Source organism: Artemia franciscana, chromosome 11 (assembly GCF_032884065.1).
Source record: "Artemia franciscana chromosome 11, ASM3288406v1, whole genome shotgun sequence".
In the NCBI taxonomy this organism is placed as follows: Eukaryota; Metazoa; Arthropoda; class Branchiopoda; order Anostraca; family Artemiidae; genus Artemia; species Artemia franciscana.
Window position 1 is genome coordinate 33,715,279 of NC_088873.1, and position 14,682 is coordinate 33,729,960.

A 14,682-nucleotide genomic window follows, 5' to 3' on the forward strand; every position below is an offset into this window, starting at 1 on the left:
TATTACACCTCCCTCTCTCTTCCTTTTCTGAAATCTGGCCTTCCTCTAATGCGTTTGATATCGAATGAGATTTTGAGATATCTGTCTCATTCGAAAATCTCCAAATGTCTGTTAAGTTTGTCTTTGGAGTTGATACCAGTCCCATAACCGCAATGTTAAACTTTATCTTATTCTGCAATGATAACACAAAAAAAGTATTAAAATAGATTGGTATTGCAAAAACAAATACTATGAGACATTCTACAACACGTATTTGGCCTACATTTTGGAATATTGGTAAAATATTCCATAATCTCTTCCTTTCTTTTTTTTTATTCGTAGTATTTTCTCTGTGCCTGCTTAATCTTTGAATTTGGGATAATTTTCAGTGGGGTTGATAAGCCTAGCACCGTTGTATTGATCCAGTTTTTAAGAAATGGTTAATCCGGGTGGATTTGATCTCCTAATCTAGAGAGTCTTTTGTTTCTTTTTGTTTTAGCGCAAAAAACCTAGATTAAAGCTCAAATTTAGCTATTAACAGCAAGCCTGGTGATTTCGCCTCAACTGCCATTTCATATTTAGATGTTAGTTGGGAATTTGTCAAACTGTAAGCTCCCCCAACTCAAATCAGTCTACAGTGATAAATACCTATATTGATGTTCCTTTTTGATAATAATACAAATAAAATGGAAAAATAAATGTCACTCAGTAACTTCTGAAGAGAACCAACAGAAAATGAGCTAGGTTGTTTGTTGTACAGCTGCGTACGCACCAACCTGTTTCAAGCTTCACTCTTTACTCCCTTCTTTAACTTTCTTTTCTACTGTTTATTATGACCTCTTCTCGACCCATTCGTAGATGTCCTCCCTTTTATTTGGTCCGTAGATGGATGCCCGAAAAGCCCAATTCTATCATACACCTATCATAACTCATCCGCAAAAAGGTAATCGAACCACATTTTCACTGCCTATCATTTGATATATGGTTATTCAAAAAAGCATCTGAACTTTTCCTTAGACAATTCCAAAAAAAATCAAAAAACGATTGGTGAGGGTGGGTGTTAGAGGGTTTTTAACTGCTTTGGAAGACCAGTTTACGAGTCTGAAATTAATTTAGTTTTTAGGAGAAATAGTGTTTTATATGCGTTTTTACGACCAGTTTACGAGTTGCAGAAATATTTTGGAGGTGGGGGGGGGTCAAAGTCTAAAATATCACCCTACATTCGGAGGTAACCGCCCTCAACATCCCTTTGTGAACTTCAAGCATCTGAACTTTTCCTTAGACAATTCCTGTGGAAAGTAGCTAGAAGGTCTTCCTCGCCCTTTTGAATTGCCCATGTTTCAAGCTAAACTTGACAACTGCATTTTTGCTTCTTCCAGCAACCCAGTTATACTTTAGAAATTATCTTCCTGTTCTTGCAAAGTTTTCAACTGTAAAAGATACTGTTCTCCTTGGCTTCTCCTTTTTACACCTTTTCTGCATCCACTGTTTTTGCTAATAATGCTGCCTAAATAAGTGAAGCTGCCCATTCCTTGGTCGTCTCCTGGCTCTCTTCATCACCTCTTCATCCACATTTAGTCCTAGTTGCATGACTTGGTCTTCTTAACATTAGCTTTAGATTTCAAAGTTTCAAACAGTTCGTGGTAAGGAACTGTAGTAAGGAGCGATCCGGCTCAATAGTAACCAAAACTCTAAAAAATTGAATTTTGATATCAATAGCTACATCAAAAGAATCGCATTTTAATGATGATTTTAAATATATAACTTTCATCAAGTTTAGTCTTACCCATCAAAACTTACGAGCCTGAGAAAATTTGCCTTATTTAGGAAAATAGGGGATAACACCTCCTAAAAGTCGTATGATCTAAACGAAAATGACACCATCAGATTCAGCGTATCAGAAAACCCTACTGTAGAAGTTTCAAGCTCCTATCTACAAAAATGTGGAATTTTGTATTTTTTGCCAGAAGACAAATCACGGGGTCATCCCCGTGATTTTTTTTTCAGGGGTCATCGTATCGACCAAGTGGTCCTAAAATGTCGCAAGAGGGCTCATTCTAACGGAAATGAAAAGTTCTAGTGCCCTTTTTAAGTGACCAAAAAAATTGGACGGCATCTAGGTCCCCTCCCACGCTCATTTTTTTCCCAAAGTCAACGGATCAAAATTCTGAGATAGCCATTTTGTTCAGCATAGTCGAAAACCATAATAACTATGGCTTTGGGGATGACTTACTCCCCCACAGTCCCTGGGGGAGGGGCTGCAAGTTACAAACTTTGACCAGTGTTTACATATAATAATGGTTATTGGGAAGTGTACAGACGTTTTCAGGGGGATTTTTTTGGTTTTGGGGGTAGAGTTGGGGGAGGGGGCTATGTGGGAGGATCTTTCCTTGGAGAAATAAGTCATGGGGGAAGAAAAATTTAATGAAAAGGGCGCAGGACGAATCTGGTCACGTTAGAAAAAAACGTCAAATTCAGAGCTTAATATACAATGCTGGGTGTTCGGAGCCTCTCTATTATGGAGTATAATTTGAAAATAACCCCACTATACGAGCGATAAAACATATAGGCCACAACCATAACTGAACTAACGAAAGAACTTCTAAGAGATAACACAACTGTAAAGCGAAAACACGTAAAAACTAACGGGAAAATAAACGAACTAAGAGGTGGAAGGGGCCCAGAGAAAAAAATATAATCCTTTTCCAATTTTGAGCCTAACTTCCGCAAAGGAGTAATAATGTCAGAAGCCCCGAAATACCGAATTATTTTCTTTTCAAACAGTTCGTGTTAACGAACTGTAGTAAGGAGCGACCCGGCTCAACAGTAGACGAAACTCTAAAAAACGGAATTTTGATGCTAAAATATACATCAAAAGAATCAGAGTTTCATGCTGATTTTAAATAGGTACGTTTCATCAAATTTAATCTTTGTCATCAAAAGTTACGAGCCTGAGAAAGTTTGCCTTATTTTAGAAATAGGGGGAAACACCCCTTAAAAGTCACAGAATCTTAACGAAAATCACACAATGGCATTCGGCGTATCAGAGAACTCTGTAGTAAAATTTACAGGCTCCTATCTACAAACATGTGGAATTTCGTATTTTTTGCCAGAAGACAAATCACGGATGCGTGTTTATTTGTTTGTTTTTTGTTTTTTTCCCAAGGGGTCATCGTATCGACCAAGTGGTCCTAGAATTTCGCAAGAGGGCTCATTCTGACGGAAATGAAAAGTTCTAGTGGCTTTTTTAAGTGACCAAAAAATTGGAGGGCACCTAGGCCCCCTCCCACGCTCATTTTTCTCCAAAGTCAACAGATCAAAATTTTGAGATAGCCATTTTATTCCGCATAGTCAAAACCATAATAACTATGTCTTTGGGAATGACTTAATCCCCCAAAGTCCCTGGGGGAGGGACTGCAAGTTACAAACTTCGACCAGTGTTTACATATAATAATGGTTATTGGGAAGTGTACAGTCGGTTTCAGGGGATTTTTTTTGGTTTTGGGGGTGGGGTTGAGGGGAGGGGGCTATGTGGGAGGATCTTTCCATGGAGAAATATGTCATGGGGGAACAGAAATTCAATGAAAAGGGCGCAGGATTTTCTAAAATTACTATAAATAAAACAATGAAAAAATAAACATGGAAAAGTTTTTTTTCAACTGAAAGTAAAGAGTAGCATTGAAACTTAAACCGAACAGAAATTATTACGCATATGAGGGGTTCTAAAAATACTTTAGCATAAAGAGCGAGGTATTTAGGAGGAGATAAATACCTCGCTCTATATGCTATAGTATTTTTAGTAATTTCAACTATTTATTCTACGACCTTTCTGATTCAGGGGTCATTCTTAAAGAATTGGGACAAAACTTACGATTTAGTGTAAAGAACGAGGTATTAACGAGGGTACAAACCCTCTCATATACATAATAAAAATTAAAGAATATAAAAGTTTGTTACGTAAGATAATTCTTAAGCTACATATATTTTTTACTAATAGAAAAATTCGTTAAAAATCAAAATTTATAGTTGCCTTTTTATGTAACCGAAACATTGCATGGCAACTAGGCCTCCTTTCCCATCCCTTTTTCTCAAAATCGTCTGATCAAAACTAAGAGAAAGCCATTTAGCCAAAAAAGGAATTAATATGCAAATTTCATTTTAATAATTTATGTGTGGAGAGCCAAAATCAAACATGCATTAATTCAAAAACGTTCAGAAATTACATAAAAAAAACTAGTTTTTTTAACTGAAAGTAAGGACTGAAAGTTTTTTACTTTCAGTTAAAAAAAAACTAGTTTTTTTATGTAATTTTACAGCTAGAGTTCATAGCCTTCTATGACTGCCAGTTAAGCAATATCATCCCTGAATTAAAAAAGAATGAAGTGTGATTGTCAAGACCTTATATACCCTATTCGAGTTTATTGCTACTAACACATTAGTTTGTATAAGTTATCCCGTTTGGCTACCGACGTCAAGAACGTCAAAAAAATTGTAATAATCATGACAAATAATCAGAAAAGAAATTGATCAAATTAAAATTAGTAATATTTCAAAATTAGCATTTTCTTCGTAATTGTCGGAAAGCCATTTAAATATGTCTCTGGGGATGACATAACCCACCAGCATCACGAGCAAGAACCCTTAGAATGAAATACTAGTTGTTCATTGATAGATCTTAGTAGAAAAAGGTAGGTATGTTTGGTCTTAGCTAATGGACTATTTTAAACTTTCAGGGACTGTTCCCTGTGCCAAAGGGATGAGGAAGTGTGCCCAAAAATAACTTGAAAATCTGTTCATATTTGATTGGTTGAAATTTTACATCCATAAGTCATGGATGAAGGAGACTGAAAGACAAAAAAAAAAATTATTTAAGGGGTATGGACCACCAGAAAACGGGTTAGACCGCTTTTTCTTTTTTCTTGGTCTTTAAATTAGTTGTCTTTTCAGGAGTGTTGCGAGCCAAGCTCTTTTTTTGCACGGAAAATAAAAATTGTAAAATATAAACTTAGCTTTCAGGCTATTTTATTTTTTTTTATTTGGGTTATCCAATTGTTCTCTTGCTATACTTATTGATTCGTATACTAAACTCAAATATTTTATGATAAATCCGAACATGTGAGCATTGAGAATAATTTTTTTTTGCGCCGAAAATAGAGTTTGGGCAGCTTAAACTTAAGTTAAGGCTATGTTTTGTTGCTTTTTAGATATGAATCATCCTTAAAAAGGTGTAAAATTTAAAATTAAAATGTCACCTCTTTGTTTTTTTCGAAAGAACCAAAATTTTGCTGTTATGCTGGTAAGTCTTGCTGTTATGCAAAAATTTTTTTTTAGTTATTTTATATTTTGTTTTCAGTCCGTGAAATAGTATCTTCCCGGCCAGTTGAGCAAGTTGAAAGACTGCTCGAGGCTAGGTTAGTAGCAGCCGAAAGGTCTTTGGAAACGGCGTGTCATCGTACATGTGCCTTTCGAATTCTTAGTTCAGATGTCTTCTTACCGGCTTGGCTTGTAAAGTCCTACTCGGTATGTTTTTTTTTCTGTAAAGGTGAATTTGATTTTTTTTTTTCTTTTTTTTCCGAAGCAAGAGGAAAGTCGTGTTAACCATCCTAATTTCTTCTTGCTTGCATAGTTTTTCTTCTCTATTTATATTAAAGTTTCCTTCTAGCATGAACTAATGTATTTCCTTCGTCGTGGCTTTTTAATATACTAATTTATATTTAGATTTATCAAAAAGAGAGCAAACCTTTTGAACTTAAGAAACGTCCACGATTTGCTCAATTTTCATAGTCAAATACAATTTATCACAATTTTTCTTCCTTTTTGGAGGAAGCACCATGTTCTCGTTAGAAGAGGACGTCGAGAAAATGACATAAAATGGAAAAACGATAAGAATAGAATTCAATAATTTTAATTAACGTAAGCTTAATTTTAAGAAGAGTATGCATAGATGGATGATACTCCGGGTAGATTCATGTGGATCTTGAATACTCTTATCGTGTGTCAAGTCCTCTTAAGGGGAAGGGGGGGGCGCCGTCTAGAAAAATTGAAAAAAGGTAATTTATTCGTTATACTAGCAGTAGAAAAGTAGGCCACCTCCACCTGTCTCGTCAAGACCCAACAAGTATTACCTTCATCATGTGTGAAATCCTTTTTTAGAGTGAGGTCATCTAAAAGAAACTGATAAAAAGGATTTTCTTTTATAATGACACTAATGAAACCCCAGACCCACCCTCAACAGAAAAACTGAAAAAGCTTCCCTGTAGCCAAGTTTGTATCTAGGGGGTGGGTTGGATTTGACCTCCTGCCCCAGAAATGTTTGTCCGACTCGTAAAAACGTAACAAAAATGAATTAAACAATTTTTGATGCGTTTTTGTAAGTTTTTAACCCCCCCCCTCTCAATAAAAAAATCTTGTATACGCCGCTGTCTGTAGCTATTCTCGTTGGCCATCGATCCGTAGATAATTTTGTAGATTGTGTTTGGGTGTACGCTTTCATAATTGTTATGGACCAAGGAAAAACAGCCGTAACCCAGCGCAATATCCATTGAATACCCAGTGATTGGGTTGAGTTGTGAGTAGTAAATGTAAATATTGAACAAATGATATAATAGTATCGTACTGCAGACTAGAGAATAGTTTAACTAATGGAAATATTCATTAACTAATTAAAATTTTGAGTTTTTTTGCAATAGCCAAAGGAATACAATAATTATGGCTATTGATTATTTGAACAAGAGGTAGGTGTGGTTTCTGCATGAAGTTTTACAAGTAAGACTTGTTAGTATGAAATATGATTATGAATCGCTTAGATGAAACTACAAAGAATTAATATTTAAAGAGAGAAATATAAAAAGATCTGTTCGGAAAGATTTAAGATACTAAAAACAATTAAAACAAAAATATGATAAAAAAAATACTTTGATCTGAAAATGAACAGAATATACAGAAAAGAAATAAAAGCGCCTGGCAGTCATTACGTGGTTTATATAAAAAATTTCGAGTTTTTCGGGTAGTAGGAATTTTTTTTTGACTTTTCGGCACATTTGGATGCTAAAACGTTTTAATATGTAAAAGGAATGTTTAAGCGTGTTCTCCGTTCTCTTGATGTAAGGTTTTTTTTACTCATGCATAGCCAATTTAGAATTAAAGTCGATTGCATGCTTCCTCTAAAGCTAAGATTCGCAAATATCCTATTTAGGTTTAGCTTCAAAATCTTTATAAATGCTTAATTTTCTTGTAAACCCTCTCATAATATGTCTTGGTAGATTCCAAATGTTTAAAGTAACAGATTGCCGAAGGTTGTACGATGGATATCCATGTGCTGTCAAACGAAAAGCAGGTTATCCCTGCTTTTATTTTGATTCCAGCCGAGGACACGCCCATAGGGCAGAGAGCTTCGTAAGAAATTTCGGAATTCACACGAAATTTCAAAATTTTAGGAATTTCAAAGAAATTCTGAAAATTCCGAATTCACACAATTTAGATTTCACACAACTTTTTAATAGTTTTTCGGTTTACAAATTTGATCCACCCCCCTGCCCGTCTTCGTAGAAATAGACATCTATTTAGTTATTTCTGCACATATGTCTTTTCCCTGCGTATTTTGGGATGGGTACAAAGGAATGGATATAGGTCATAAGGAAGGACTTCTAAGAAACTGAAACTTCAGATTAGGGGAGTAGAGAATTAATTAGTGTTGACAAGGAGCGGTACAAACTGTATTGGGTCCCGGTGACGTGCTGCAGTGAGTTTTTGTTAGTAGTAGTAGTTTTCCACTGCGTAAAGATTTGTCTGAAACCCTTTTTTAATCTAACCAACATTTATCTGGATTTTGGCTTATAGAGCTCCCATTATTGAGTTCACAAACACTAATTCACTCCGAGGCTTCAATACAGAGTTTACTTGAAAAAGAATCTTATCTCCAGTAGGTTTGCTTTACAATAGTTTATCTTTCTTGAATTTCTGTAGGCTGTAGTACAGATCCGGATTTTGTTCGGGGGGCGGGGGGTTACGATTAAAAAAAAAACCACATTTTTGTTTGCATTTTGCTACGTCTTTATGAGTCGGACAAACACTTGCAGCGAAGAGGAGGGGGGGTGTCGAGCCCCTTAACCCTTTTCCTGGATGCAGCCTTAGTCGGACTACATTTACTTAAAGTCGAAACCGTTCTTTTGTACGAGAGTTACTCTTTCATTTTGGTTTTCAGTTACGAAATTGGCCCGAGTTGGTATCACTATATCACCAGCTTGGTTTTCTTGAAGAAGCCTCACGGCTTGCTGTTGAAAAGTACTCAGAGCTCGTTCGGAGTTTAGAAAAAATTGCTTTTAAACGTCAGGAAGAGTATATACCACCAAGTCGACTGGGAGTTCTTGACAAACTCCTTATGGAGCTCAAATATCAAGTAACGACGGATTCTTATTGGAGCAACGTATGGTTTTTTTTTTGGTTGATTGGTTCTACGAGGAAGTTAAAAAAAAACTCTGTTCAGCGTGACTTTATGGTCTTGAACGTTGGTTATTTTGTTTAGTTAATATCTTTAGAAATATTTTAAGAATCCGTCTTTAGAATTGGTTATTTTGTTTAGTTAATATCTTTAGAATTGTTCTCTCTCTCTCTCTCTCTCTCTCTCTCTCTCTCTCTCTTTCTCTCTCTCTCTCTCTCTCTCTCTCTCTCTCTCTCTCTATCTTTCTCTTTTTCTTTCTCTTTCTCTTTCTCTTTCTCTTTCTCTCTCTATCTCTACGTAATCAGGCGTAATTATAAGGCGGATGTTTGGTTGGTTTAGACTTACTCTGAAGGGGTTTTTGTGTTTGTTTTTCACCTTGCCGTATTTTAGATATAAAATTCCTTCGAAAAGGGATGGAAGGGCAAGTAAAACTTTTCAAATGTGTTGTTTAAAAAGGTCCGATTGCAAAGGGCTGCTATAATTAAATTTGAAAACCTTATTTACAGTCCATATAATTTAATGACAAGTGTACAAATGCTTTCTCAGAAGACCTTACACATGTTAAGAATAAATTTCTAAGTAGATACTAGCATAATAGAACAAGACAATGGCATTATGTGTTAATTTGTTTTAAAAAAAAATCAAAGAAACGGAAAATTAAGATTGAAAATGCACCAATTCAAATGATAAAATAGAAATGAAAAATATCCTACTCTTATATATTAAAGACTTTAAAGAGGGACACAAAACATTGTATCTTAACAATTGGCACCTACCGTATCTAATAGCCATTGTCCAGGGGCTGGGGATTGTCAACCCTTGATAAATAGATATTTTACCTTTGGGCCCTTTGGACTATTTTGTACAAAATGGCTATCTTTGAACTTTGATAGGGTTGATTTGGGAGAAAAGAGTTCAGAAGGGAGGTTGCCATCCCATCGCTTTTATTCTTTAAAAAAAGGGCTAAAACATTTAATTTTCAATCAAATGATCCACCTCCAAAGTTTATACGACTATCCCTTCTATAACAACCTTATATGCTACCGAGGCATGTCTCACAACCCTTGCCCCCAGATTTTGGGGGGTTGGTGCCAACCCTGAAGTTATTGTTATATGATATTTGGACTATTTTGACCAGGGATAATTCAGAATTTTGGATTGGATGAATTTAAGGAAAAGAAGATGTGGTGGGCTAGTTGCCCTCGTACTAGTTTTAATTCTTGCGACTACCAATACGACCACTCTTCCATAAAAAAAATTATGCCACTGGGGAATGACTTATACCCCTTACCCTCGGGCTCTGAAGAATTGTTTCAACCCTAGAGGCATTGTTATATAATCTTTGCTCCGTTTTGAACAAAATGGCTCTCAAGATTTCAGTCGGGTGTATTTGGGGAAAAGAGGGATAGGAGTGGAGGGGCTAGTTGCCCCTGATCACTTTTTTCTCTTAAAAAGGGAACTAGAACTTTCAATTTCCAATCAAATAAGCATTCTCCAAAGCTCATACGATATCACTTCCATAAAAACATTAAACCCTCTCCCCCCAAGGTATAAATAACAATCCTTGCTTCCTATTTCTTTGAGGCTGTGTCAACCCCAGAGGCAGCGTTGCATGATCTTTTGACTATTTTAAACATAATTGTTATCTCAGAATTTTGATCGGATTTATTTGCGAAAAAGAGAATGGGGGGGGGGGCTAGTTGCCCGCTGATCACCTTTTATTCTTAAAAAGGGAACTAAAACTTTCAGTTCCCAGCTGAATGAGCCTCCTCCAAAGTTTGTACGGCCATCCCTTCTATGCAAACCCTGTGTGTCCCCGGGGCTTAACTCAGAATCCTTGCTCTCTGGCTCTGTGGTGTTGTTTAACCAGGTAGGCATTGTTTTAAGAACTTTGGACTATTTTGAACAAAATAGCTATCTCGAAATTTCGATCGGATGCATTTGGGGAAAAGAGGGCGAAGGGGACTAGTTGCTTTCTGATCACTTCTGCATCTTAAAAAGGGGATCATAATTTTAAACTACCAATCAAATGAGCCTTCTACAAAGTTTTTACGACCACCCCTTCCATATAGACCTTATATGCCCCCGGGGTGTAATTTGAAATACATGTGCCCAGGCTGTGCGAGGGGGGGGGTGCCGATCCCGGAAGCATTGTCTTATGATCTTAGGACTATTTTTAACGAAACGGTTATCTCAAAATTTTAACCGGATGCGATTGTGGAAAACAGAGTGGGGGGTCTAGTTGCCCTCCTTGTTTGTTTTGTTTGTTTAAAAACAAACTTGTTTGTTTTGTTTTAGATTTAATTTCTGCTTGTTTTTAAATAACGCCAGGAAATTTGGCTCTACCCCCACAGAAAAACACCCGTCTTCACGGAAATATCCTCTGGACCATTCAATCCTGGTGGAAATTTACCCCAAACGATTACCCACAACACCTCCACGCGTGAAATTGAGTCGGTAAAGAGAAATCAAGACAAATAAAGAAATTTCGTATGGGAATTATTGCAAATTCCCTCAGTATATAATTTCCCCTGAAAAGTTCTACCCCTGGAAAATTCCCTCTCCATGAAAAATTCTACCCGTGCAAAGTCCCCCCCCCAGCAAAAAAATTTTCCTCCCCTCCCCACCCAAAAAATGTATGCATACTTCCCAAAATATTAATATTATACGAATATTATACGTAAACAATGGGCAAATTTTATAAATTAAAGACCTTTACCCATGGGCTGTGGGGGATCATTTTATCTCCAAAAACATTGTTATTAGACCTTTCAACCATGCTGAACAAAACCATAATTTTGATCGGACGATTTTTGGAAAAAATTTGGCCTGGGAAGGGGCCTAGTTGCCCTCCAGTTTTTTGGTCACTTAAAAAGGGCGCTAGAACTTTTAATTATCGTAAGAATAAAGTTCCTCCTGATGTTCTAGGTCCACTGGGGGATCGATGCGATCACTACTGGGGAAAAACAAAAACAAACAAAAAAAACAAATAAACACACATTCGTGATCTTTTTTTAGGCAAAACGTATAAATTTCACATTTTTACAGATAGGAGCTTGATACCTCTACGTTAGGGTTTTCAGATACACTGAATCTGATGGTGTGATTTTCAGAAAGATTGTATGAATCTTAGGGGGTCTTTCACCCTTTTTCAAAAATTAGGCAAATTTTCTGAGGCTCGTAACCTTTGATGAAAATAAGTAAACTTAATAAAACTTATATATTTAAAACTTGTATAAAAATCCAATTCCTTTGATATATCTGTTGGTATCAAATTCTATTTTTAAGAGCTTTGGTTACTATTGAGCCGGGTCACTCCGTACTTACAGTTCGCTAACACAAACTGTTTGATATTATCTTGATATATCCGGCGGTATTTGTTCACTAACAGATGGAGCTGTTTTTTGGCAGACATATGCCTCTAGTAATTTTTGGGGTATGTAGAATTACGGCTTTAACTAAAAATTGAACGACCCAAGGTTCGCTAGCGAACAAACTATTCTACATTTGGAAATTTGTATTCGTCTATTGAAATAGCTATTATAGCACTCAAAAGTGAACGCTAAATTACGCTACTTTCACAGTCACATAATGGTCACTAATTAAATACACTTACGAAATATGGTACAAAGGAGTTTGCGAATCTGTTCGTACGGCACTTGACTGGTTCTAGTTTGTTGTAATGCCTAGTATGTCTGCTGATTGATGTGGATGTTGGAAGTATGGATCGGTGCTCCCCGTTTATTAATAGTGATTTCCCAAATTTCATTATTAGCTCATGTCTTTGATCAAATAAGGTGGGCAAATTCAAGAGCTCAAGGGTACTTTCGTAGCTGCTGAAACTAGGTCCAAACATCCTATTGTATTAAATAATGACAACATAAAGAATTAACATATTTTTAAAGTAATGTTTAATATGTGCCTTTTCTAAGATCCCAAATTCAGGATAGAAGTCTAAAGATTCTGGGAAAAATCCCAAAGTTTGACAGATCTAAGAAGAATGGGTATGGTGGTTTAAAATACATACAAAATTCTCCTAATTTCAAATCAAACGAAAGCCCTCAAACAAGCTTGCTTCAAGCCTGCTAGCTCCCCAGCTTTTGCTTTGTTGCAAGCTTAAATCAAGTCTTGAAACAGCTTGCAAAACAAGTCAGAAGCAAAGAATCACCTGCAATTAGAAAGAAACAAAACAAGGTTTTCCCTGAATCCTTATTTGGCAACCCAGAAATAAGATTAAGTAGCAGAGATAGAAATAATAGATCTATGGTGGCAGTTTTTCAGATGGAATCGGAGTCGATCGAGTGGCGTGTCAGTGAATCCCTTTTCTATCCCCAAATTTTAGTTTTCCGTAAAAATCCACTTCAAACTGAGGCATTGATAACTAAAATGGTTTTGCCGCTTCATTACGCTTAGGAAAATTTGATTTTGAATCATTTTCTTGTCTATAAGATTTTTCAAACAGTATGTGGCAACAAACCGTAAGTAAGGAGCAACCCACTCAATAGTAACCAAAACTCTAAAAACAGGATCCTAATCCCAATACATATATCAAAAGAATCAAATTATTATACTGACTTCGCTCTTTACGCTAAAGTTTGAATTTTGTCCGAATTCTTTAAGAACGACTTCTGAAACACTATTTCGTTTAATTGGAACAATAAAAAGCGTCTTTCAAGATTGATAAAAACTTTAGTGTAAAGAGTGAGGTGTTGGCGACGAGGCAATCCCTTGCATTTACATAATTTAAGTTTTTTGTTTGTTTTAAGTTTTAATGTCGCTCCGTACTTTCAGTTTAATTTATAAAACTGAACACCTCTTTACGCTTTAAGCCTTGCTCTTTACGCTAAAGTTTGAATTTTGTCCCAATTCATAAGAGCGACTCACGTTCTCCGAAAAGGAGTGTACTGAATACTCTGAATTATAGTGGATATACTGGATTATACGAAATTTCCAATATTTCACATTGTTGCAGGACCTCTAAATTGTTTCAAAAACGATACAAGGCTGCAGTGTTGGTAACGTTTGTACCGATTGCAGAAAGAAAGAGATAAATCGCCGGCATAAAAGATAAGATATATGTAACTTTAAAAACAGCACGGCCCAACGTACAGGGATACAATCAGAAACGCTTGGAGTCATCACGGACTCCTTATGAATGTTTCCTGGATTTCGATCTGGATCCTTGGACCTCAGTTGGAAAACCACTGCTATAGATAAATGATACAACTTGAAAAAAAAAATGTGGAAAATTCTGTTAAATGACTGTCACCACAAGAGACATCTAATTTAAAGATATCTGAGAGACATATAAAAGGTATTTGCAAATATTTGCTGTTCACTTAAAATGTATTTGGAACCAACTCCCATTTTTTTAGCTTTAGAAGTGGCTCTGTGAAATTACTTATACTAACTGGCTCTATTGGTGAGAGATATTTGCGAATGACGGAAATTGTTGATTTTTTCTTATTGTGTTATAGTTTAGTCTTCTGTTTGGTGTTTTTTCTAGCCATAGTCAGATGGGGAAAAGTAAATATTTTATACTTTAGTATTATTAAACAATAATATGATATGGAAATTGCTAGAATATATTATTGATGTGTTATATTTTTGCCTATTACTTTTAAACTTTTTTTTTTCTAATTTTAGGCCTTGTCAGATATGGAAAGAGTAAAATCAAATTATTTGAAAGCTGTTAGAAACGCTGATGTCTCGGTTTTTGGTTTATAGTTTCTTGGATAATTGCTTATATTTCCATCTTATGTCTTTTCAATAAAATAGAAATCTGATGACTTTATGCAGTGTAATGGAAATTTTAATGGCATTGAGAATAGAAAATCCCTGTCGAGCTTAAACTATGTGTTTTTTTTTAACTCATCTCTTAATTAAATATTACTTATTAACTATTTTCTTACTACTATTTTATTACTAATTTCTAATAATTTCTAATAATTTATAATAATTGATAATAATCTATATAATAATATTATAAACATTATAATAATTACTAATAATTACTATTAACTATTACTTACTATCTCACTTACTTACTATGAACTTAGTTCTTGGTCTGATAGAAACGGTTTATTTCCTTTTTTCAATATTTACTCGGTGATAATCAGCTTAGTATGTCCCTCTCCTACGAGGCCTGAGATTATCACTCATCAAATACTAAATTAAATTCTAAATTCAAACAAAACGGAATCCCCCTCCCAGTTGATAACTATTTCTGCAGACAATTTCACCAAGGATAATTTTTCCCACGG

The 14,682-nt window shown here is 35.6% G+C and overlaps 1 protein-coding gene across 1 annotated transcript in view; it reads left to right on the forward strand.

Moving 5' to 3' along the window:
• LOC136032601 (uncharacterized) overlaps window positions 1–14,198 on the forward strand; it is a 29,683-nt gene extending 15,485 nt beyond the window's left edge. Inside the window, exons 5-7 of the mRNA XM_065712870.1 lie at window positions 5,333–5,499; window positions 8,183–8,404; window positions 14,066–14,198. Coding sequence (XP_065568942.1) covers window positions 5,333–5,499; window positions 8,183–8,404; window positions 14,066–14,146 — 470 coding nt within the window. The 3' untranslated portion in view covers window positions 14,147–14,198. The remainder of the gene's footprint in view (window positions 1–5,332; window positions 5,500–8,182; window positions 8,405–14,065) is intronic.
• The last annotated feature ends 484 nt before the right edge of the window (window positions 14,199–14,682 follow it).